This window comes from Cydia fagiglandana, chromosome 7, assembly GCF_963556715.1.
Source record: "Cydia fagiglandana chromosome 7, ilCydFagi1.1, whole genome shotgun sequence".
Classification (NCBI taxonomy): Eukaryota; Metazoa; Arthropoda; class Insecta; order Lepidoptera; family Tortricidae; genus Cydia; species Cydia fagiglandana.
This window is the reverse complement of record NC_085938.1, coordinates 2964021-2987582: the sequence shown is the minus strand read 5'-3', so window position 1 is coordinate 2987582 and position 23562 is coordinate 2964021. Positions and strand designations below refer to the sequence as shown.

At 40.9% G+C, this 23562-nt stretch overlaps 1 protein-coding gene across 1 annotated transcript; it reads left to right on the top strand.

The window, feature by feature from the left end:
- The first annotated feature begins 302 nt into the window (after positions 1-302).
- Positions 303-6772, top strand: LOC134666278 (cytochrome P450 4V2-like). The gene is made up of 8 exons (XM_063523432.1): positions 303-408; positions 2229-2414; positions 3038-3234; positions 3752-3806; positions 4197-4389; positions 4664-4815; positions 5441-5620; positions 6552-6772. The coding sequence occupies exons 1-8, from the start codon at positions 360-362 to the stop codon at positions 6719-6721; spliced, it is 1182 nt and encodes a 393-aa protein (XP_063379502.1). The 5' UTR covers positions 303-359; the 3' UTR covers positions 6722-6772.
- Positions 6773-23562: the final 16790 nt, after the last annotated feature.

The window sequence follows — 23562 nt, the reverse complement described above, 5'->3', positions numbered from 1 at the left end:
CTCCTATATAGGAGCTGCAAATATACAGATCTTACACAGGTTGAACTTGAAAAATAATTATATTAGTAGTTGTTGCTGTCTTCAGCAAGACAGTCCATTTCCAACGACAGCTGCATTACTGTTCATTTTACTATGGAAATTGACAATAACAGCGACGCGTTCAGTACTAGGAGTGCAGCTGCGGTTAGAAATGGAATGTTACCATTAAATTTACTTAATATCTCTTGTGAGGTCTGGAACCCTTAACAATATTTCTGTTAACTTGGTTCTATTCTATCTTAATTTCTTTTACAGTGATATCCGATCCTGTCGTTGCAGAAGTAGTGTTAAAGTCTTGTCTGGATAAAGACGACACTACTATGAAATTCATAAGAGAACTCGTGGGCAACGGAAACATATTTGCACCAGGTTATACGAATAAAAAAAACATTCAAAAACAATAGTACTTTGTGTTACAAGGGATCAAAATGATATATTTCCGTCAAGGGTTCATTGAATCCTGAATGAAGCGATGGATTCTATAATAGAATACCGAATTCCCTATTCAAGTGTTAACGCCCAAGACGAAATAATTTTGATACCGTGGACATATACTGCTTTTCACACCAACTATGAGGAAAATAAAAAAAATCTTAGTGGTGACATAATCTGATGCTTAAACAGATTATTTATTAAGCTAAAAAAATAATGTGCAATAAAATGAAAAAATAGTGTGCTAGAACGGAAAAGTGTTACTGTGATCCCTCCTAGCAGGGAAGAAAAGTGCCACTTTGATCCCTCTTAGCAGGGAAGAAAAAGCTCTTTTCCGAATAGGTGGTGTGAAAAATAATTTGCTTTGGTACTCAAGAGGACAGAATAATGCATCTATGCAGAATTCACTTTGTAAAAAATTATTAATGCGGATAAGGACACAACGCATATACCTTTGCATAATATTAGTTCTCAAAATATTTGTAGGGATGTAACACATCTTAGATTTCCTTACAACATTTTAAACAAAACCATTTATTTAACGTATTTAACTTTGACTGCAAACGTTCACTGTTTATTCATGTCTAAATGCAGAATTATAATTTAGAAAATTTGATCTCGATTTGAAATTCATTGCAGTGCAGCTCGCTTTCACCAATAAATATACATAAGTATAAGATGTAAAAGCGCTCAACAATTAATATGAAATTAATATAGAAATATTCAGAAATAATATCAAAATTGAGTTCAAATATGGAAAACTAACGAAATAGGAGGTCCCGGCTGCCATGCCATGCCATGCCAAATTACAACTAAATCGGTTGAGCGGCATAGAGCGGTTTCGCACTACGTCCGATCCGAATCCGATCCGAACCCGTGAAAATATGGTCCGTAGTAGCCGTAGAACTATTTCTAAGGTAAGTTACGTACTAGATCCGATCTCCGTCATCCGATTTCTTTCCGTCATTCAACGTGTGCGGTGCGTAACTTACCATAGAACTGAAATAGTTCTACGGCTACTAACTGACCATATTTTCACGGGTTCGGATCGGATTCGGATCGGACGTAGTGGGAAACCGCTCTTAAGCGGGAAGAGGTATTTAACAGACATACAGATACACTTTCGGCTTTATAATATTAGTATGGATTAGTATGGATATTGGTTCCTGATTTATCATCAAGGTATTTAAGTATTTATCCGGATCTCCTTTTTTTAATATATTGTATTTATCGTCGTCTAGTACCGGCAGCACATTCAAGGAATAAGTCGATATGTCTGACATAGTTCTATAATATTTATTGAAATAAATATGATTATTAAATAATAATATAATTTGAGATTTAATAACATGTCATGTTCGAATGTCTCCCTGGTTCTTGTTCTAAGAAAAGCCGCAACAAAGCACGAGTATTGACAGTTCACAAACACAATTAAGAACACTTCCGTTAAGTGCAAGTTGTGCTCAGAATAATAATATTTGAAGGAAATATCCTTGTTTATATACCCGATTGGTGTAAAATTTTACTAATAGACACCTGTAATACAAACTGGAACACTCTTAACTGTCCATCGGTGGACCTTATGCCTTTTTAATAAGGTTTATGAACTGTCAGATAACAGTGTGGGCGATGGTACCTAAAATACTTAACATCGAACAATCCGTATTAGTTAGTACGTACATTGAATCTGGTAGGTTAGTTCCTACCTACTGCCTAGTGGTAACGAATGGTTTATTTTTATTTTCCATTTATTCCAGTAAGCATTTGGCGTCCTCGCCGCAAGATCCTAGCGCCAATATTCAGCTTAAAGAACCTGAATTGCTTCGTGCCTATCTTCGCCGAGCAGAGTGAGATTATGGTCCAGCAACTAGCGAGAGAGGCCGGCAATGGAGACTTCTCCTTCTGGAAATATATTACCACTTACACATTTGATGCTATTTGTAGTAAGTTATTAAGATATACCGCATCTTCTTTTAGTACGGCTCCGAGCCGTAACAGTTTAAAAAGTATGGTCCCATGCATGCATAATAGCATCATCAATATCATCATATCAGCCCTTTATCACAGGACTATGCTCAGCAGTGGCAGCGGCTAGTAAACCAGCTAATTTCATTCAAGTGATTCGCGATATTCCGAATGTCGTCCAACCAACGAGCCAGCGAAGGCCAGGCGCTCCTTCCATCCGAAAGCGGCCACCAATCCGTTAACATTTTGGTCCACTTGTCACTATATCTATAGTTAGACCGTAAAAAGTCTGCAGCGATTTTGGTAGCCCACGCAGTGCAAGTGTCATTTTAAACGTCAAATTTCTATGAAATTATGGTGTATACATAACACTTACACTGCGTGGGCTATCAAATCCGCTTCAGACTTTTATTGGTGCGACTATAGCAACATGTCCCGCCCAACTCCATTTTAGCTTAGTAATGACGTCACCCACCTTGCATCTTGGTGTGGCGACGGATTTAAACATAGCATGCTTGAGAGTCAACACACAAAAGTAAAGGGGGTCCCTTTTTTTTATGCTCTTAACAAAATATTTTCTAGGTACGTATTTTGTTTCCAGAAACCAGCTTGGGTGTGGACTTGAACTCACAGCAGCAATCAGACCATCCGTTTTTAGAGGCTTTCGAAATAATACTGCATCTCTTGTCAGAACGGCTCACCTGTCCTTGGTTGTATCTGGACTGCGTATATGAACGATTGTCGAGATATAAAACATTTGTTGCTAAGAGGGATCTGATGTTTCGGTTTATTGACGAGGTATTAATATTTTAATTAGAAAAGAGGTATTAAATATAAAGTTATTAAGATGTTTAAAAATCAAGTAGAAAGACGGTTCAAATTCAGAACATTTTCTTGTGAGTTAGGGATGAGACACAGGTATGTCTTTTAGATATTCCCTTAAATTTACCTGAAGTGGCACACAGATTACCAGTTCGCCGGACGATATCACCCTGTCAGTTGTTAGGAACTGTCACCTTTTGCGTTTTACTGACAGCGAAAGCGAGCGAGCGTCCGGCGAACTGTTAATCAGTAGCCCTCTTGACAGACAAATAGTCTACTAGGTAGAGATAAACCATTTCATAACTGCGGGTTTTTAAGCGCCTGCTCTTACATACAAAGGAATCTTTTAAGTAACGCAACTCACACAAACTGCACAAAAGTCAGTATTTTCACTCAGGCGCGCAGTTTTGAAGTAGTTTACCTCAATGTTGAGATCTTATTTTGGCATTCTTGTCAATTTACCTCTATTAGGTATTTCATTTGTTTCTTACAGTTAATTATAAAGAAGCGGAAGGAACTATCGACTCGGGACAGTGACGGGACGAAGAGTAATAATAGTAAGTTTTCATTTAGAATTAATTTCATGTAGCACATAAGTGTTACTGTGTTCCATCGTGTTGAAACTACTAAGTCGACCTTGATCAATATAATTTATATAAATTTTATAAAAATAAGTAATTAAACAAAAAATCAAACTTGTTTTGTTACTAGTACGGTTCACTATGGCTCTGATATTTGTTGGTAGTAATTATTAAGTTTTGATTGTGACCTGATGATTAACAAATTTTGCTAAAATTACTGTTAAGTACCTATATCTTTCCATGCCATCTAATTCTGGCTACAATTTTACCGATTTCTGAAAGCAGAAGGTTTATTTATTTAAGCCTCACTTTTTAATTCTTTTAATTTGTCTTCTCGACTAGCATTTGTTTTTTCAGAGTCAGAAATGCGTACATTCCTCGAGATGCTGATCGAATCCTCGGGTGGACCTCAAGGCTACACTGAGCTAGAGTTACGTGAAGAGGTGCTGGTCATCATCTTAGCTGGCACGGATACATCTGCTGTTGGTGCTGCTTATACGGCGGTGATGATGTCCAGGTATCCTGAGGTTCAGGAGAAAGTGTATCAAGAGTGAGTTTGAGAGTGCTGTCTGTATAATGTACCTATACAAACATTCAGGGATTCAAAACATTATTGTTTGGAGAAATTATTATCACTGCTTTGAACACATACTAAATTGTCCAACAGTTTGGACTTACAACTTAGGGAACAAGTCAAAATATATTTTTAGAAATTTTGGTAGGTATCTCTTATCTTGCTCAGGTACCTTTTAATATTCAATAAGTTAAACAACTTTGTCTAACAAATAACTATTTTCAATAGATAATACAAAATAACATTACAGATTACAAGATGTATTTGGAGATAGCGACCGCCCAGCAACAGTGCAAGACTTGGCCCGTCTAAAATATCTAGAGGCCGTAATAAAAGAGACCCTGAGGACTTACCCAGCCGTCCCGGTAGTTGTGAGGGAAGTTCTAAACGACGTGGAACTCCGTATGTATCTTTCGGCAGATTAAAGGTTTCAGAACAGTTTAAGATATGCCCCGTCTAAAAAATCTAGAAGCCGTGATAAGAGAGACCCTGAGGACTTACCCAGCTGTCCCGGTAGTTGTGAGGGGAGTTCTAAACGACGTGGAACTGCGTATGTATCTTCAGACAGATTAAAGGTTACAGTTTAAGATCTGCCCTGTCAAAATATCTACAGGCCGTAATAAAAGAGACCCTGAGGACTTACCCAGCCGTCCCAGTAGTTGCGAGGGAAGTTCTAAACGACGTGGAACTGCGTATGTATCTTTCGTCATGTTTTAATCTGGATTAAAAGTTACCACAGTTAAATGACTTAAAACAGTAGATAATCTATTACCAATGAAAATCTCATTGTTTGTCACAGTATCAAAATAAATCTTATATGGTACTTACAAGAAGGAAAGCTGTTACAAGCGCTACTGAAGCAAAGTTATCTATCTCCAAACATTCACATTCATTCATACAATGTATGTACCATCAGCCCTAAAAGTGTATGACGAATGTGTTAAAATAATTCACTCAAAATAATAATTTGGACCGAATCAACCTTCCAAATATTTTCTTTTACCTTCAATTTCTCAAATCTTTACAGCAACTGGCACCAAGTTAGTGAACGGAGTGGGTATCCTCATAAACTTCTGCGCCATGCACCGAAACCCAGCATACTGGGGTGAAGATGCCGATGTGTTCAGACCAGAGCGGTTCCTGGAGGGACCCTTGAAGCATCCCGCCCAGTTCATGCCTTTCAGCTACTCATTGAGAAACTGTGTTGGTAAGTTCTTCTTCTTCCTCGCTTTATCCCAGCATTTTGCCATGGCTCATGAGAGCCTGCATGGGGTCCACTTGACAACAACTAATCCCAAGAATTGACGCAGGCACTAGTTTTTAAGAAAGCGACTGCCTTCTTACCTTCTAACCCGAAGGGCAAACTAGGCCTTATTGGGATTAGTCCGGTTTCCACACGATGTTTTTCTTCACCGAAAAGCAACTGGTAAATATCAAATGATATTTCGTAGATACATGAGCTCCGAAAAACTCATTGGTACGAGCAGGGGTTTAAACCCTCACGGGTTGAAACTCGTACGCTATTACCGCTAGGCCAATAGCGCTTCTTTGTGTTGTTAACTTAACTTTATAATGTAATGTTATTTTTGTATCATTTTTTTTAATTCTATGAAACATAGTATGTTAGCTCTGGACCTTGCCTCTAAATTAAGTATATTGGATTTGACTGTATCATCAGCCACAAAAGTGCATGGCGACTTTACGAATTCATTCATACTATGAAGTATTTTGAACAAATCAAATTATTTTCAGAAAATATTTTAATTTGTTTTTATCAAGTAGAAACACTACTATATAAATTATAAACTGAAATAAATGTCATATGTCATATTAAGAAAAAGTGACCAAGGCCTCCAGTGCCCCAGGCCCACCAGGCCAGGAAGGCTTGTGGTGCCCGGGACGCCACAAGCCTTCAGTAAGAAGTGCATTTATACTTGGAAAAATTTGACTAATGCCGCTGTGGCCCGGTGGCCGAGTGGTTCAGGCACCTGCCGCGATAGCAGAGGACGCTGGTTCGATTCCAGCCTGGGGCACTGGAGGCCTTGGTCACTTTTTCTTAGTATATGACATTTATTTCAGTTTGAATTCATTCATAGTTTCTCCATGCAAGTTTGCAGCACACTGTTTCATGATTTCAGGGTCAACGTACGCCATGATGTCAATGAAGACAGTATTGTCAGCGCTGGTCCGCCGTTATCAGCTGCTACCCTCGACCCTCGAGCTGAGAGCCAAGTTCCGCGTCATGATGAAGGATTCTGCTGGTTATACCTTAAGGATAGAGCACAGGCACCGAAGATCTGTGGCATAAATACGTATCCAAAATAGATTCCCTCCCGTGACTTGTTGGAATTGAACCGGCGCCTTTTGCATTGGCGATAAACGCCATAACATAACCTCTTGGCTACGACATTGAGCGATTTGCAACGGCGGCAGCGACAACCATAGGTGGGAACGAAAGGTCCGATCGCTGTGTCTCGTTCCAACCTATGATTATGACTGCTGCCGTCGCAAGTCGCTCTATGTCGTGTTCAAGCCGTAACGATACGTGGCACATACTATATGGTACGAGCATATACTTACTGCTCTACCTTAGAGTTGGGCAAAAGGCGCAGTAAGGCTTAGAGGAAAGAGGGCGACCACTTCCTCTATACAAACATAGTTCCCATTTTTCTCTGATTTTTTTTCTTGTATAAAATGTTATTAATATCTCTCATTTTTTCCAAGTAAGTATAAGTAATGTTAGATTATAGAAAATACCAGTTATGGAAAGTACTTTTACCTTACCTACTTTTAATCATGTAAAACACGAAAATGTGCGTAAAAATATTATTGCCTATTTAATTAGGTTTATATTTTTCGTCTTTTAACCTCCAATAGAGAAACTCTTAAAGCTCTCAAAAGAAGAGCAATAGCAAGTATTAAAAAAGTAATTGGATCCTAAAAATATTTCCTTTTCTTCGACCCAAAAACTTAAATAGAAAAGTTTTTTAGCAATAGACTTTTTACTTGTAGGGATAACGCAATATTTTCACGTATGTTACTGATTTCCCATAGGGCGGTGTTTGGAATACACTCTATTATTACCCTTAGAGCGTTTTCACACTGTCCGATCCGATATATGATGTAGACGGATGTAGGAACCTACATCCGCGTAGGGAGGCCGCGGCGGCGCGCCCGGACGCCGTCTTTAGCTGGCACGCACACTACAACAAACATTATACCTATTACACATACGCACACAATTAGTAGTTTGTGTTACAATTGATACAAATGATATATTTCCGTCAAGGGCGTACATTGAATCCTGAATGAAGCGATGGATTCTAAAGTAGAATCCTGAGCGTGATGAGGGATTCAAGTCTTAGCTCCCAAGACGAAATAATTTTGATACCGTGTGACACATACTGCTTTTCACATCAACTGTGAGGAAAAAAAAAATCTTAGTGGCGATATAATCTGAAGCTGAAACAGATTATTTAATCTAAAAAAATTATGTGCAAAAAAATTCAAAAATAGTGTGCTAGAACAGAAAAGTGTTACTTCGATCCCTCCTAGCAGGGAGGAAAAGTGCCACTTTGTGAAGTGAAAAAAAACTCTTTTCCGAATAGGTGGTGTGAGAACAAATATTATTGATCCGACAGCGGGGGCTCCGACATATGTAGCTATTTCAGAAGGCGCATAATTATGAGAAAAACTGCTGCAGGAGAGTGCCGTATGGCATCAAGTCCGCCTTTTTTGTGTTATTTATCGTTTATTGAATAAAAGTTATTTATTAAATGAATAAATAAATACAGAAAAAGACATTATGTCCCACTTTTTGCTTTCATCCGATATCGGGCAATGTGAAAACGCTCTTATCTGTGTCGCAATAGGGTTGTTGATATTGGTTGAACTGTTGTATCAATTTTCGTTTTGGTAGTGTATAAATTGAATGGATATAAATTGGGTGTTGATTTAGTACCCCGTGTATAGGTTTAAATAATACTAGAGTGTGTTCGGAAAGAGAAGAGTCGTGAAACATTCCATACATCCGGACGACCGGTCCGGCCTAGTGGGTAGTGACCCTGCCTGCGAAGCCGATGGTCCTGGGTTCGAATCCCAGTAAGGGCATTTATTTGTATGATGATACAGATATTTTGTTCCTGAGTCATGGGTGTTTTCTATGTATTTAAGTATTTGTATATTATATATATCGTTGTCTGAGTACCCACAACACAAGCCTTCTTGAACTTACTGTGGGACTTAGTCAATCTGTGTAAGAATGTCCTATAATATTTATTTATTTATTTATTTATACATACGGGGCCCAATTCGTACAATACATTCCACGACTCTCTCTTTCCGCACAAACTCTTCGACTATAATGGTTGAATTAAGATTTCGTATACAAACTGTTGGGTGAGGGTGAGCAGAGAGGTGATATTAACTGCTGGAAATTCACCAACGCCGAGTCTCGGGCGGCGTGCACCAAACCCGATCCGGCCTTGCCGGCGGCTTCAGGGGCCGAGAGGACCTAAATATCCTCTGAAAGACTGATGCGGAAAGGATGGGGATACTACCGCAATCACTATTCCCAAGAAAACTGCTATGGGTAAAGTCACTAAAAGTAAGGATTTGTCGAGCGATCCGGCTGACGCCCGGCGCCAGTCTGGTTCCGGGCCAACTGGTGTTAAATCTGCTACCGGCCGTAAGTTAGCGTCGCAGCAGGCGACTTACAGGAAACATGCTACTGTTGCACCGAGTTCTTCAATGAAGGATAATATTGGACAAACCCAAAACAAACAAAAACCCTGCTATCTCACAATTGCCACCTGGAACGTTAGGGGACTATCGAAACCGGGAACAACTGAAACGGTTGAGAGAGAAATGGATAAATACAAGATAGACTTATTGGGCATAAGCGAGACGCACATTAAAGAAACGGGCCATTATACGACTTCTGCAGGAAAGATGGCCATAGTGTCGGGCAACCCGCGGAAAAGTCACAGTGGAGTGGCAGCATTGATCTCGAGACATCTGGTAGATAAGGTGCTGGGCTATGACTGCATAAATGAAAGGATTCTGAAGGTAAAAATTGGAGCACACCCGCACCCTGTAAACCTGATAGTTGTGTATGCACCTACGTCAGCATCGAGCGAGGAGGAAATCACAGAGTTCTATGGTGTACTGGAACAAACGCTACGAGGCATTCCCAAGAAAGAACCGGTAATAACACTCGGAGATTTTAACGCCAAGATAGGTAGAACGGACGGCGATAACCATCTGAGGAACACGGTCGGCAAATTTGGACTAGGTACCAGAAACGAGCGAGGTGAGATGCTCTTGGACTTCTGTGCGGAGAACCAGTTGACGGTAATGAACACTTGGTTTCAACAACACCCGAGACGCCTTTATACCTGGACATCACCGAACGGATTGTACAGAAACCAGATCGATTTTATATTGATAAGCCAAAGATGGAGATCTTCAATCTGTGCTACAAAAACGCGACCTGGAGCGGACTGTGGCAGCGATCATCAGCTTTTGGCAGCCAAATTCAGGGTGCGCCTAAAATCGGCGAAAAGGGAGACACTAAACAAACCGATTCGTCTGAACACCCCAGCTCTAGAAATGTACAAAGAACGCATTAGCAATAGGCTTGCTGAGGCATGGCAGGACCCTCTAGACGCACCAGAGTCCACCTGGGCTAGCTTAAAAAGCGCAATGCTGGAGGTGGCTAAACAAGCTTCGGAAAAAAACAAAGCAGCAGTGCCTAGAGCAGAATGGATCAGCGCCGACACGTGGTCGATGATCGAAAAGAGAAAAACCCTTAAGGAAGGTGGTTTATGCTCGGACGCAGATCGCAAGCGCTACGCCAACCTGCATAGTACAATCCAAAAGCTCTGCAGGAAAGATAGAGAGGTCTTTATTGGCGGAATTTGTGCCGACATTGAAAAATGCTCTGAAACGGCTCACTCCCGCGACATGTTTCAAAAAGTTAAGATCCTGACCAACGAGTTTAAACCTAAACACTGGACCATAGAGAGCAACAATGGAACACCTTTGATGGACAAGACGACAATTCTGGAAAGGTGGAGAGGATATTGTCAGCAGTTATACTGTGATAATAACACTTTATGCGAAGAGGAAGAATATTTGGACTACGCAGAAAGGGAGCCCGATATCCTCCTGCACGAAGTAGAGTCTGCCATCCGGAAACTGAAGCATAAAGCATGCGGCAGTGACGGAGTTACCACGCAAATGATTCAGAACTTAGGACCGGAAGGAGTAAACATTATTCACACAATCTGCCTAAAAGTCTGGAGAACCGGCCAGTGGCCGGAAGACTGGACATAATCATCTGTGGTGCCCCTGCACAAGAAAGGATCTACCCGCAAGTGCGAAAACTATCGCACCATTTCGCTCATTTCGCATGCCAGCAAAATTCTCCTACACATCCTGAACAAAAGACTGGAATCCTTTATAGCGAGACAGATTCCACAAGAACAGGCAGGCTTTGTGAGAGGAAGAGGGACACGGGAGCAAATCCTCAACATTAGGTTGGTGATAGAAAAGTGTAGGGAACATAACATCAGTGCCGCTATGTGCTTCATAGACTATGCAAAGGCCTTCGACTGCATCAGCTGGAAGAAAATGTTCGAGGTGATGAGCGAAATGGGGGTGCCAGATCACCTAACCTTTCTGGTCCAAAACCTCTACCTCAGTGGTAGATCCAGGGTGAGGATAGGGGAGTGTGTGTCTGAACCTTTCCAATCGGAACGCGGGGTGCGTCAAGGATGTATCCTGTCACCGCAATTGTTCAATCTAATCGGTGAACATATCATGCGTAGGGTTTTAGAGAACCAGCAAGGCGGGATACGCATTGGCGGCTACCTCCTGAATAATCTGCGGTTTGCTGATGACACCACAATCATAGCCTCGACGGAAGCTGAACTCGCCGATATACTGGACCGGATTGATCGCATCAGCGCAGAATATGGTCTTCTGATCAATCGAAGTAAAACCAAACTGATGTTTGTCAACCGGAGCGGCCATCCACAGAGAACCAACGAGCTACGTGACCTTGATTCAGTACGCAAGTTTGTTTACTTAGGATCACAAATTAGCGATGACGGGGACTGTGATCAGGAGATAGTCAGGCGAGGTCAGATGGCAAAAGCAGCAGTGAAGCGACTTGAGAAGATCTGGAGGAACCGAGGAATTAACCGCAAAACAAAGATAAAGCTCATGCATACCCTAATCTTCTCAATCTTCCTGTATGCTTCCGAGACTTGGACACTGAAAGCCCGGGCACTTAGAAGGATAGACGCGTTCGAGATGTGGTGCTGGCGCAGAATGCTGAATATATCTTGGACTGAACGCCGCACAAACGAGTCTATCTTAAAGGAGCTCAATATCACCACAAGGCTATCCACCATCTGTACCCAAAGAGTCCTCAAATTCTTCGGCCACACAGTCAGACGCGGCACGGACACGCTAGAAAGGTGCATTATTACCGGGAGTGTCGACGGACGAAGGAGTAGAGGGCGTGCACCCAGTAGATGGTCAGATGTGGTACAAAATATTACCCAGACTTCGCTCCAGGCAACAATGCAGATGGCCGAAGATCGAGAGGCCTGGAGAGCAGTGGTAGGAAGAATAACCCATAGGAGTCACGTCCCTCAGACATGAGGTCACGACCACGAAGAAGAAGATACAAACTGTATTTTGTACTTTCCATGTAAGACGCAAGAACCTAATAAGCGGTAACTCTGATTGTCAAAATTTAATTTTTTTTTTATAAAGCCTATAAGGTGTCCCACTGCTGGGCAAAGGCCTCCCCCCTAGACCTCCAATCCTCCCGATTAAGTGCAGCCTCTGTCCAGTTGCTGAGAAATGTGTCCAGGTAGTCCCGCCATCTCCTCTTAGGCCGACCTTGCCGGCGTTTACATTGTGGCACCCACTCCGTGGCTAGTTTAGCCCACCTCTGTGGGTGCATGCGTCGTACATGGCCTGCCCAGTCCCACTTTAGCCTGGCGGTTTTTACCCCAACGTCGACGATGCCTGTTTTGGTGCGCAACGTAGTGTTCCGGATCCGGTCAATCCTTCTCACCCCAAGCATGTTGCGCTCCATCGCTCTTTGGCAAACCTTCAGTTTGGTCTTTTGTAACTCGGTAAGAGACAATTTATTTAAGTACTTATATTTATTAGTACTTTGCTTTTGACAAATCACCCTTAGGTAGGCAGATACCACACTTTACACATCTTACTAACTTTAAATAGTTTAAATATGGTTTAGATGTCAGTTTAAATTATTGTAAAATCTGAACTCTGCTCCGTTTTCATGTTTTTAGGGTAACGTATTCAAAGGGTAAAAACGGGACCCTATTACTAAGACTCCACTTCAGGCTGTATCTCATGAACTGTGATAGCTAGACAGTCGAAATTTTCACAGATGATGTATTTCTGCTGCCGCTAACAAATACTAAAAAGTACGGAACCCTCGGTGCGCGTCTGTCTCGCACTTGTCCGGTATTCTCTATCTTTATGTTAAATAAATACCGGTACAGTATTACTCCAAGAGTGAAGCACGTAATGATCGTGAACGGTCACAGATCTTTTGCTTATTAGACGAAACATATTATTATGTTATACATACGTGGGCAATAGGTACAGTCAGCAAAGAAAGTGGTCCACCACTTTTCGACTATATCATCTAATTGATAGAGTCTAAAAGCGGTAGACCACTTTCTTTGCTAACTATACTTACCCTCTTATTGAATAAACGTTTACTGAAGTTGACGAGCCTACGTATTAGTATGATGGAAAGGGACAAACGATTATTATCGGCTTGTCAACTTTACTAAACATTTATGAATAAGAGGGTTAAAAGTTCCTAAAGTGGAGTTAGATAGAAAAAACAATATAATCTAAACAAACAAATTTATATTTATTCCTTCGTAATCTCGGTTAGTTTCAGATTCACCGAAATCTTGTTTCGCCGGAGTTAAGTAAAAAAAATCCTACACGCACACGTTCAAGTAACTCTGTATGTTACCACTTCACGCTTAAACTGCTGAACCGATTCAGTTAAATTTAGAATGGAGTTAGATTGAGGCCCGGGGAAGGACATAGGATAATTATTATCAGACCTTAGTGCTTCATCACTACAACTTATAAAACAAAATCCCCCGCCGCGTCTATCTGTTTGAGTGTATGTATGTTCGCGATAAACTCAAAAACTACTGAACAGATTTTCATGCGGTTTTCACCTATCACCCTTAATAGAGTGATTAATGAGAAAGGTTCAGGTGTATAATTTGTTAAGGTTTTGTGTAACCCGTGCGAAGCCGGGGCGTGCGCTAGTAAATCATAACGCAGAGTCTAAAATGTATGTGAAGTGGTCTATACACGAGTGTACGATAAAAGGCAGGCGCCGGTTGAACCCATTTATCATTTCTTTGTGTCTTTTGTATAAATAAAGCTTTTTATTCGTTACCACTCGCGGTAGCTATGTAATGAACAGGTATTTTAAGCATTTTCACCTGTGGGCGACAGCTAAGACAGGAGTTATTAATGAATACCTATATTAAGAATTATAAAAAAAAAGCGCGAATATACAAACATTTTTGGTTGAAAAAGGATAAGTAGAAAGGATATAAGCTTGTATAAGTTTTATCATTTTCTTGTCTAGAATAAGGGATTTTTTAAACTTCCAAAGAAAAAAGTGGTGTTTTAACTTATAGTACATTTCGATGCTAATACTGCGGAAAGTATGTCATTACTAACAGGTATAATTAAAGGGATGTTTACAAAAACAACATAACTGACTACACTGGTTGACACCTGAAACGATTAACAATGTTCTTGTCAACCGCTCTAAGCAGTTATGTTGTTTTTGTAAACATCCCTTCATTATTAATAACATGATGAAATATGTATCTTATTTTCCATATTTTTACATTAACAGTAGGTTCTAATGTTGATTGCGACGTTTAAAGGAAACTAATATTAACACCTAGTCGTGAAGTGGAAATTTTACAGCCTTGAAATTTCGTCAAACTGCAGAACAGTTTGTTGGCGAATAAAAACACTCGCTTCTTAACCTCTTCTGTGCGCTTCCATAAATTACATAACATAATATAATACACTAAACCTAGTGACTAAAGTGTGAATCTCAGGTTAGTAGATACAGCTTCGTATTCGCACGAGGCTGCGTATGAATAATTCAAACTGAAAGTCAGATCACGGGGGCTTGCTATAATATTAAACCTAAGCATCGATACGATGAAAACATGGGCCTTTCGGATGAGGTACGATACAGTAAGAGCACAGAATACATAATAGTACTAGGTATAGAAGACTCACTCTCTAACAAAACGCGTTTGTTACGATCAGGACAGATATGGCCGCTAGCTGGCGACAGCGCCACGCGCGGCTTATATGGCTAGCCACCAAAATTGGTGTGGAACGGATGTACTTGTAGCTACCTGTTGCAAAGCGACGAAATAGCGGAGTGAGCCACGCCTGGTAAGAGTTAAGTACCTATAAATCTAGACAAGCTAAAGCAGACCACTGATGAGCCTTCCAAATGGATGCCGTTACAATGGATTCATCCAAATGGACGGCATCCTAATATTAAACATTGTACGTTTTTGACATTCACGGACCGATTTCGGATTGCAGCCACGCTATTTGGACTGTTGGAAGGCTCGTCAGTGGCCACCTTAAGAGACTTGAATAAATGTGCTAAATTTTCAGGTGTGTGGTTGAATCAGGTGTGTGGTCAGGTTTCAGGTTGAATAGTTTTCAAGTTGTGAAGGGGTCAAAAGTAGCTCGAAACAGTTCGTGGTTCGTGTGTACGGTTGCGGCGCGCATCGCATGTTCCTTTTTCTTTGAACTTGACTGGACAGTTTGACACGCTGCCACGTATCTAGAATTCTAGAACATTTTTTTTTTAGAGACGGTAAAAAGTAGGTACCTTTCCCTTATCCGGTTTGAGTGCCCCACTGCTGGGCAAAGGCCTCCCCCCTTGATTTCCAAGACTCCTGATTTAATGTTTCCTCCCGAAATTTGTAAAGGACGCTGTGTCCATGTCATCCCTCCATCTTTATACCACTATAGCTTTACAAAAATATAGACACGTGAAGATAGAAAAAGAGTTAATTATTTATGAAACACAGATACATTTACACATTTACACTTACCTATATACAAAGATCTAACATAGACTGTATGTTGGTATGTCGGTAGGTTCTACAAAACCCTAGTCTCAAAAAACCGGGCAAGTGCGAATCGGACTCGCGCACGAAGGGTTCCGTACCATAATGCAAAAAAAAAAAAACAAAAAAAGCAAAAAGAAAACGGTCACCCATCCAAGTACTGACCCCTCCCGACGTTGCTTAACTTGGGTCAAAAATCACGTTTGTTGTATGGGAGCCCCATTTAAATCTTTATTTTATTCTGTTTTTAGTATTTGTTGTTATAGCGGCAACAGAAATACATCATCTGTGAAAATTTCAATTATCTAGCTATCACGGTTCGTGAGATACAGCCTGGTGACAGACGGACGGACGGACGGACGGACGGACGGACGGACGGACGGACAGCGAAGTCTTAGTAATAGGGTCCCGTTTTACCCTTTGGGTACGGAACCCTAAAAAGGCGCCATATAAACGCCTGAAATAAACAGACAAGCAATGTTTGACTTCCTATTTCAATCATTGCTTGTGATTTTAGTGCAGGCGTTTATTCAGTTTGCGTTTAAATACTTCTGTTTTCTGTCTGAAAAGTTGTCCTCCGCCACGTAAGTAATTGATTTAGGCGTCGTTAGCGCGGGTACAAAAACAATTCAGTTATGGTCGGTGGAGTTTAGTGTTTTTAGTCAAAACTGCGCACGTATAGCCACAACTTACGACCTGAATCGAACCTTGAGCTGATTTAGACGGCGGCGGCGTGCGAACTCGCATGCGAGTTTCATCACATTGCGGGTTTTTATCGGTCGGTTGAATTGGACGTAACCCATTATCCGCATTGTAAAAATCGCATGCGAGTTCACGTGCCGTCTAAATCAGCTCAACATAATACGTCAAAATTTTACTAAAGATACGATATGCTATCGGTTTTTGAACAATCAAGAGGGCCTTTACCAGTTGGTGTGGTGAAAAGAGACCCCTCTGGTGTTGCAGATGTCCGTGAGCGACGGTTGAGTAAATACTATCATGTGATTTGTCTACTCATTTGCCTCCTATATCATAAAAACAGGCCAAGTGCGAGTTGGACTCGCGCACGAAGGGTTCCGTGCCATTATGCAAAAAACGGCAAAAAAATCACGTTTGTTGTACCAATGTAGTAGGTAGCTGTTGTTATAGCGGCAACAGAAATATATCATCTGTGCAAATTTCAAGTAGCTATCACGGGTCATGAGATACAGCCTGGTCACAGGCAGACGGACAGCGAAGTCTTAGTACTAAATATAGGATCCCGTTTTTACCCTTTGGGCGTACATGATCGCACTCCACATTGCATAAATACATACTTACGTAAGTAATGTGTGTTTACCCAAAGAAAGAACTTTTGGGGTTCTGTAGAATCCTGTAAAGATTATTTTAATATCGTTCCTCAAAATACGCTCGTTCCAAAGCCGGAGATATCAGGCTCTGAAGCTGTAGGCACTTATCAACGAGTATGTAAATAAAGGCGTATTGATTTCTTTACTTGTTCGCATTACAGTTTATCCTTTTACATTGATATGGCGATATAGCTATGGCAAATAGACAATAATGTACGATAAATTGATAAACTGCCGTATTCGAACTTCAAGATATTCACAAGAGACGACACGTACTAGATCCATTCTAGATACTTTATAGTTGTAATGCTGTAAAATTTAATTTCAATAAATATCAAATATCAAATAGTTTAGATATCAACTAGTTCTCTTTTGCAGCGCAATTCGGGCAACCAATGACACTTTTACGTTAGATAGAGTAAGATATCTATTAGATGTGAATTGGATCTCTAAGTCATATCCTGTGGAAATCGTTCAAGAGTATCTCCAGAATCGCGGAAATGTCAAATTTGACAGGTTAGATCGTTATCGTATCTTGGTGATGTCTAAAAGATATCTAATAGATGTCTATTTCAAAATCCGAATCGGGCCCAGAATTGCGTTGAGCTTTCAACGGCCTCCTGGCCTAGTTGGGAGTGACCTGACTCGTTGCAGTTGGTGTCACCTACGAAGGAGGTCCCGGATTCGAATAGGGTCCCAGGCAAGGGCATTTATTAGTGTTTTTGTCACAAACTAGATGTTTCTAGAGTTAAACCAAGAAAAGTCTGCAGCGATTTTGATAGCTCGGATCCGATCGGATGTCGGAAGGCGCCTAAGACAAAAACAGCTGCAGGAGAGCGCCATTGGCATTAGGTCCGCCTTTTTTGCGTTATTTGCATTTTTTGTGTTTTATTTTTAATAATAATGATTTATTAAAAGCATAAATAAATAAAGAGAATCACATATAACTTCCATTTTACTTCCTTCCGACATCCGATATCAGATCGGACAGTGTGAAAACGCTCTTACACTGGGGGTTCAGGAAGTCATGGGAGTTTTATCGATCGTATTTGCCTGTGCGACAACGTGAAACACGTCTTAATGAGCATTGGAAAAAAGTAAAAATATTGCAATTGCATTGAATGTGCTTCCGCTCCCTTGCATCAGGGATCCAATGAATAGCTGATCAAAGGACCTACTGCGAACCGCGTTCGACGTGCTGCCCTGTCACACTTACGAACGAATTTACAAGTGTGACAGAGAGGGAGCAAGTTGAACGTGGTTCGCGGTAGGCCCTCAGCTCCTGGGATATGGTCACGTATACGAATGCTGATTATCAGGCCAATGTGAGTTCAAGTTATTCGATACTCACTCACTCACTCACTCAGTGAGAGTGAGAGAACACTCTACTGGGCCTTAAGCGTGTCTTCTCAAATGTTCTATTTCCGGAATTACGTCACACGTGCAACAGTACCCTTGAGGTTTCGCAGAAAAACTTTAACCAAGTTGTCAGAAAGGACACTCCAATTGCGGCACGGGTAGTTTAAGAGTTAGCTTCCGAAAAAAGTAGAATATATTATACAAGGTATATAGGGCATCGAGGACCTTCTACAAGAACTCCGTTTTATTTAGCATTAGAAAAGGTTAAGCATTAATCAATCTTGAGGTGTCTTTTTAATTGAAAAACGCTTTGTAATAGTAATTATTAGGTTAAAGACACGTCAAGATTGTCGTCTAATGCTAAAAAACAAAGTACTTATAAAAAGTCGTACCTACTATGCATATTTACTTGATTTGGAAGCTTGACAGCAGTTTCTTTGAATATAGGAATAGGAATTAGTATCAGATGGTCAAATAGCAACAGCAAATAGCGAGTCATATGGTCCACCGCACCATCGAACTAAATATACTATACACGAAGAGCAGAACATTAGAGAATAGTTCAGTCTGGTACTGTGAAGCGAATTGCGTCTTTTTGACTTTAGTACATGTAGGGGAGACCGAGGTGAGTTGTGACAGAGTCTCCTCTAGAAACTAGGTCGCAACAGTGTGCGTTTGTTAGCTCGTAACTTGAACCAACAAACGCGCGCTATTGCGACCTAGTTTCTAGTCAATAGATTCCAAAAAATCGACGATGTTCCAACTCTCCTCGGTCTCCCCTACTATACAAGCCTACTGTACTTATATACCTACCTACTATTTTCCGGGTCTACCTCTTGGTCTACGGAATAGGTACCGAGAGCGCACTTGATCAGATATTCATTGGACACGCCTCTGCCCCTCAGACGCTGGATATACCGATTTAGAATGCATGCTGTTTCTTGGAATGGTAACTTATACTTATTGAACTAGGTTTAAGACGAAACAGGAGCTGAGTTTTAAATATTTTAGGTAAATATACCCGTCTCGCTAACGGAAGCGGCACCTAAAAGTAGTGCGATAAGGACAAGGCGAAAAATCCTGCGTAAAAATCTCAAAAATCGAGGTTTCGTACTCCTGTGTTTCCTCCTCCAAAACTTAACCCAATCGTAACCAAATTTGGAAATCTAAATGATTATGAAATTATCTGTGTCGGACTGTTTTGCTTTTTTGGCTAATTGATATCAGTTTTGAATGCCACGCCTCTCATTGCGGCATAGTCAATTAGGCCATTTTGGCCATTTTTGAAGGGCTCTAGCGCCTTAAAAAACAAAAATATCAAAAAAAAACAAAACGGTCCGACACAGATATTGACAATATTAATCTGTGTTGAAAAAATAATTGCTCTAGCTTCAAAAACCACGGAGGAAAACGAGGAGTACGTTTGTATGGAGAAATGACCACTCCTGTTGGCTCTTAAAGATCGGAGTTTGAATAAATTGCCAAAAATATTTATTAAGAAGAAGAACAAAGCATTTATTAGCACAATAACATAACTCTATAAACTGAGAATAATTACACAAAATGAAAAGTTGCACTAAATGGTCCTCACTCAGCTACTGGCACATACCGCGACGCTGATTTTCAGTAAGGCCCAGTGGATGGACTAGGTGGCACTCAGTAACGGCTCCTCTACATGATGGGCCAAGGCCGGCCACTCCAGGGGATGCAGCCATGCGGAAGAATGAGATAGCAATATCACTTGCTCCCTCTAACGCATAAATGCCTCCCTTGGAGTGGCCGGCGTTGGTCCATCGTGTAGAGGAGCCAAGGGATACAATGTACAAAAATAAAGGAATATATTATATTATTAGCCTATTGTCCCACTGTTGGGCAAAGGCCTCCCTCTTATTCTTCCACGTATCCCTATCCTCAGAAGTCTCCCACCAGTCTCTGTCAAAAGCGTCAAGCTCGTCCCGCCATCTCCGACGAGGTCTACCGTGACGCCTTACAATTTGTGGGGCCCAACGGGTGGCTGTTTTGGCCCACAGGTTTTCCGGCATACGGCTGACGTGTCCTGCCCAATCCCATTTGAGCTTGGCGGCAAAAATAAAGGAAAGCTTAAATAAAATTAACATTCTAATTACTTAAATAAAATTAGCCTATAAGTCTTCTGGATGTTTGTGTGTATGTATGTAAGTGTCTATGTGATTGGTGTGTGTGAGTGTGCATGGTTGCTTAAGTGTGCTATTACGGATACCTAGTCAAACCTAAAGGTCAATTTGAACGTCAATTTTGACATCATAATGATCTAAATGTAAGGGGTATACCGAGCGGATGCTGCCCTTGCCCCTGTCATGGCCTCATGGATCGCACGCAGAGCGCAGAGCCAGCAGCACCCCCAGGGTCTAAGGACTATCAAGAGTTGATGGAATCTAAAATAAACTAGGCCATGTGAAAGTGATGGAGTAAGGGCCCCCCCACATCTAGCGTCTTTCGAGCGTCCGCGTCTGTCGGCGTCTGGTCAGCGCTATGGAAAATGACGTCGCTGCGCAGTTGCGTCGACGCTGCGTCGACGTTGCGTCGAGCAGCGGCCATAGAATTGTAGACGCCGACGCTCGAAAGACGCCAGATGTGGGGGGGCCTAAATACTGGGCTATGGGCTCTGAGGCTATGGGATATAAAACCGGAGGCCAGCTTAACAAAATTGTACTTACACAATTTTATGAATATTACATTATTATGCTTTATTTGCTTTAAACTGAACCATTAAGTCAATTTAATTTCCTAAATACACTGTTAGGATTACAATTGAAGATGTTATAATGTTATTAAACGTAGTAACTCGAAATTGAAATATAAAGTAATTTTAGGTTTGGGGCCACAAAAAGTGATACTTGAATGCCGCTTCAGAGGTAGGTATGCTTAGGTACCTATGCAAAATACATTTTTTCACCCTGCCATACAGCTATTAAAGGCTCAAAACCTGATGAGAAAGATTAATTTTATCTACAAGAGTAGCAAAGTAATCTGAAGCAATTTTTGAGTGGTTTGCTCATGTTGGCTAGTAGGATTGACTTTTAAGTGATGATTTTTAATAATAAATGTTTACTTTTAATTTGATTTTTAGTGTTTTATAGTTAGGTAAGTATTTTCCTCGCGTTGGTTTGGTGCAAATTGTCGTTTTTGGAGAAACGTTTGTTTAACCCTCATGCCTTGAAACACTCGCAAGACTCAAGATTCCATTTCGGAATCATTCGCTTGCTCGGGTATCAATATTAATTAGCACGACGGGTTATACAACAAATATATCCCCTAGTAAAAAAAGTAACTATGTGTTGGCGCAAAATATGTAATCGTACGAAGACCAGTACGAATATGATGGTCGTTCTTGTCTACGTGACAGCGTGATAAAACGGTGTCCGTCACTTTCTATCCCATGGTGTTAGAAAGTGATAGTTATTTTATCACGTGGATAAAGATGGATAAAGCCATCCATAATACGCCGGCAGTTGACGACACATGACGTCACATACGTCACGGCTCCCCGTTCCGCGTACCTACTTTAGACTACACCTTACAGCTAAAGCGGCGACACATATTTTTATATAGATTCCCAAAAAACCTAACGTTATACCTGTAGCTAGTTATTAAGTTAATAAATCAAGAAGATAGTACTATCCTGGGATTTCTTCACTACCACAAGAGCTTAAATTGAGGAGTACATCAAATACTATGTATTTAATGGCAATCGAACATACTTATATTTTATGTAGGTACGATTTAATGCCCTCTGCCTTTCGCGGTCGTGTACCTACGTTACCGGACCCTCGATATTACGCGATACTTTTTTACCTCTTACGTAACCGGTTGCCATCAGGTTTTCCCGGTAAACACATTCAAATATCTAATGAACTTCAATCAATAAGCTATTCACTTCAATATACGTAATTTGCATCGATAATCATGGTCAGGCGGAAGGTAACTGTTTTGGCTATAAATATTCCATTTCAGACATTTCCTTTAGAAAAAAGTGTCATTTCTGATTTAATGAGGATATATAATTCCTTTGCTTCGCGATATAATGTACCCACTAGAGATGATGAGGTAATGATTTTAAACGTACAAACGTGTCTTGCTATTTCAGTCAGTCTTGGTAGGTACAAAAAGTACTGAGTTTGACTGAAATAGGGTGACAAAAACGGACGTTTCCGAGAAAATGCGATGAAAAACAATTATGCACTACATCTGTAGGTAGATACGTACGTATTCTTTACAGCAGCAGCGGTCGGCAATCTTTTCACAGTCAAGGGCCACATATTAGTTAACGAAGTTGACGCGAGCATTGTTAATATTTATGACATTATCCGATAGTGTCGTTTGTCAATATTATTAAGATGTTCGAGGGCCGCATGCGGCCCGCGGGCCGCCTGTTGCCGACCGCTACTTTATAGGAAAGGCAGCCTTAGGGGCCCCAGACGGTACCTGCGTTAGGGGCATTATCGCGGCATGCAGCTTGCGATTATGACGAGATAACCGTAAAATTTCACTTTTAGCGTAAATGAAGCAATATTGTAACCCATATTTGCCAAAATTAGGGCCAACCGCGAGAGTAAATTGGTCTGAAGGAGATAGTAAAATTAGCACATATTATTATAATTGTTTTTAATATAAGTAAATAATAATTATATTGTGGGACAATCATACACAAGTAGACCTAGTCTCAGAGTAAACTTAGTAAGATATGATTGTGTTGTGGGTACCCACTAGACCAACCTTTTAGCAGCCAAGGGCCACATAGCATTTAACGAAGTGGACGCGGGCCGCACTTTGTTAGTATTTATGACTTTATCAGACATTGTCGTTTGTCAATATTACATACAAAATAGCCAGGGAGGCTCGCGGGCCACGAGTGAGAGGTTCGCGGGCCGCATATGGCCCGCAGGCCGCTGGTTGCCGACCGCTGCACTAGACGACGATTTCGTAGAAAACTCTCTTTTTTACGTTTACTTCGAAGTTTGATTCCTACACCGCTTCAAGGGACTGTAAACATGAGGATATATTATATAGTTTTAATTTCAATTCGATACATCCATGCGCTGTCGAAATAAGGTCTTGACAGACAGACAGACGGACAAAAAAAAATATCCTATAAGGGTTCCATTTTTTTCTTTTGACGGAACCCTAAAAGATTGCGATGAGCGGATTGAATGAACTAATTTTGCTAAAAACCTTTCACCAACTGTTGGAAATATGAATAT

Excerpts from the sequence above, each read along its gene's own strand:
- LOC134666278 (XM_063523432.1), top strand. The coding sequence starts at position 360 with ATGAAATTCATAAGAGAACTCGTGGGCAACGGAAACATATTTGCACCA. Across the intron at positions 2,415-3,037 it reads CACATTTGATGCTATTTGTA|AAACCAGCTTGGGTGTGGAC; the intron begins GTAAGTTATTAA and ends TTTTGTTTCCAG. Across the intron at positions 3,235-3,751 it reads TGTTTCGGTTTATTGACGAG|TTAATTATAAAGAAGCGGAA; the intron begins GTATTAATATTT and ends TGTTTCTTACAG.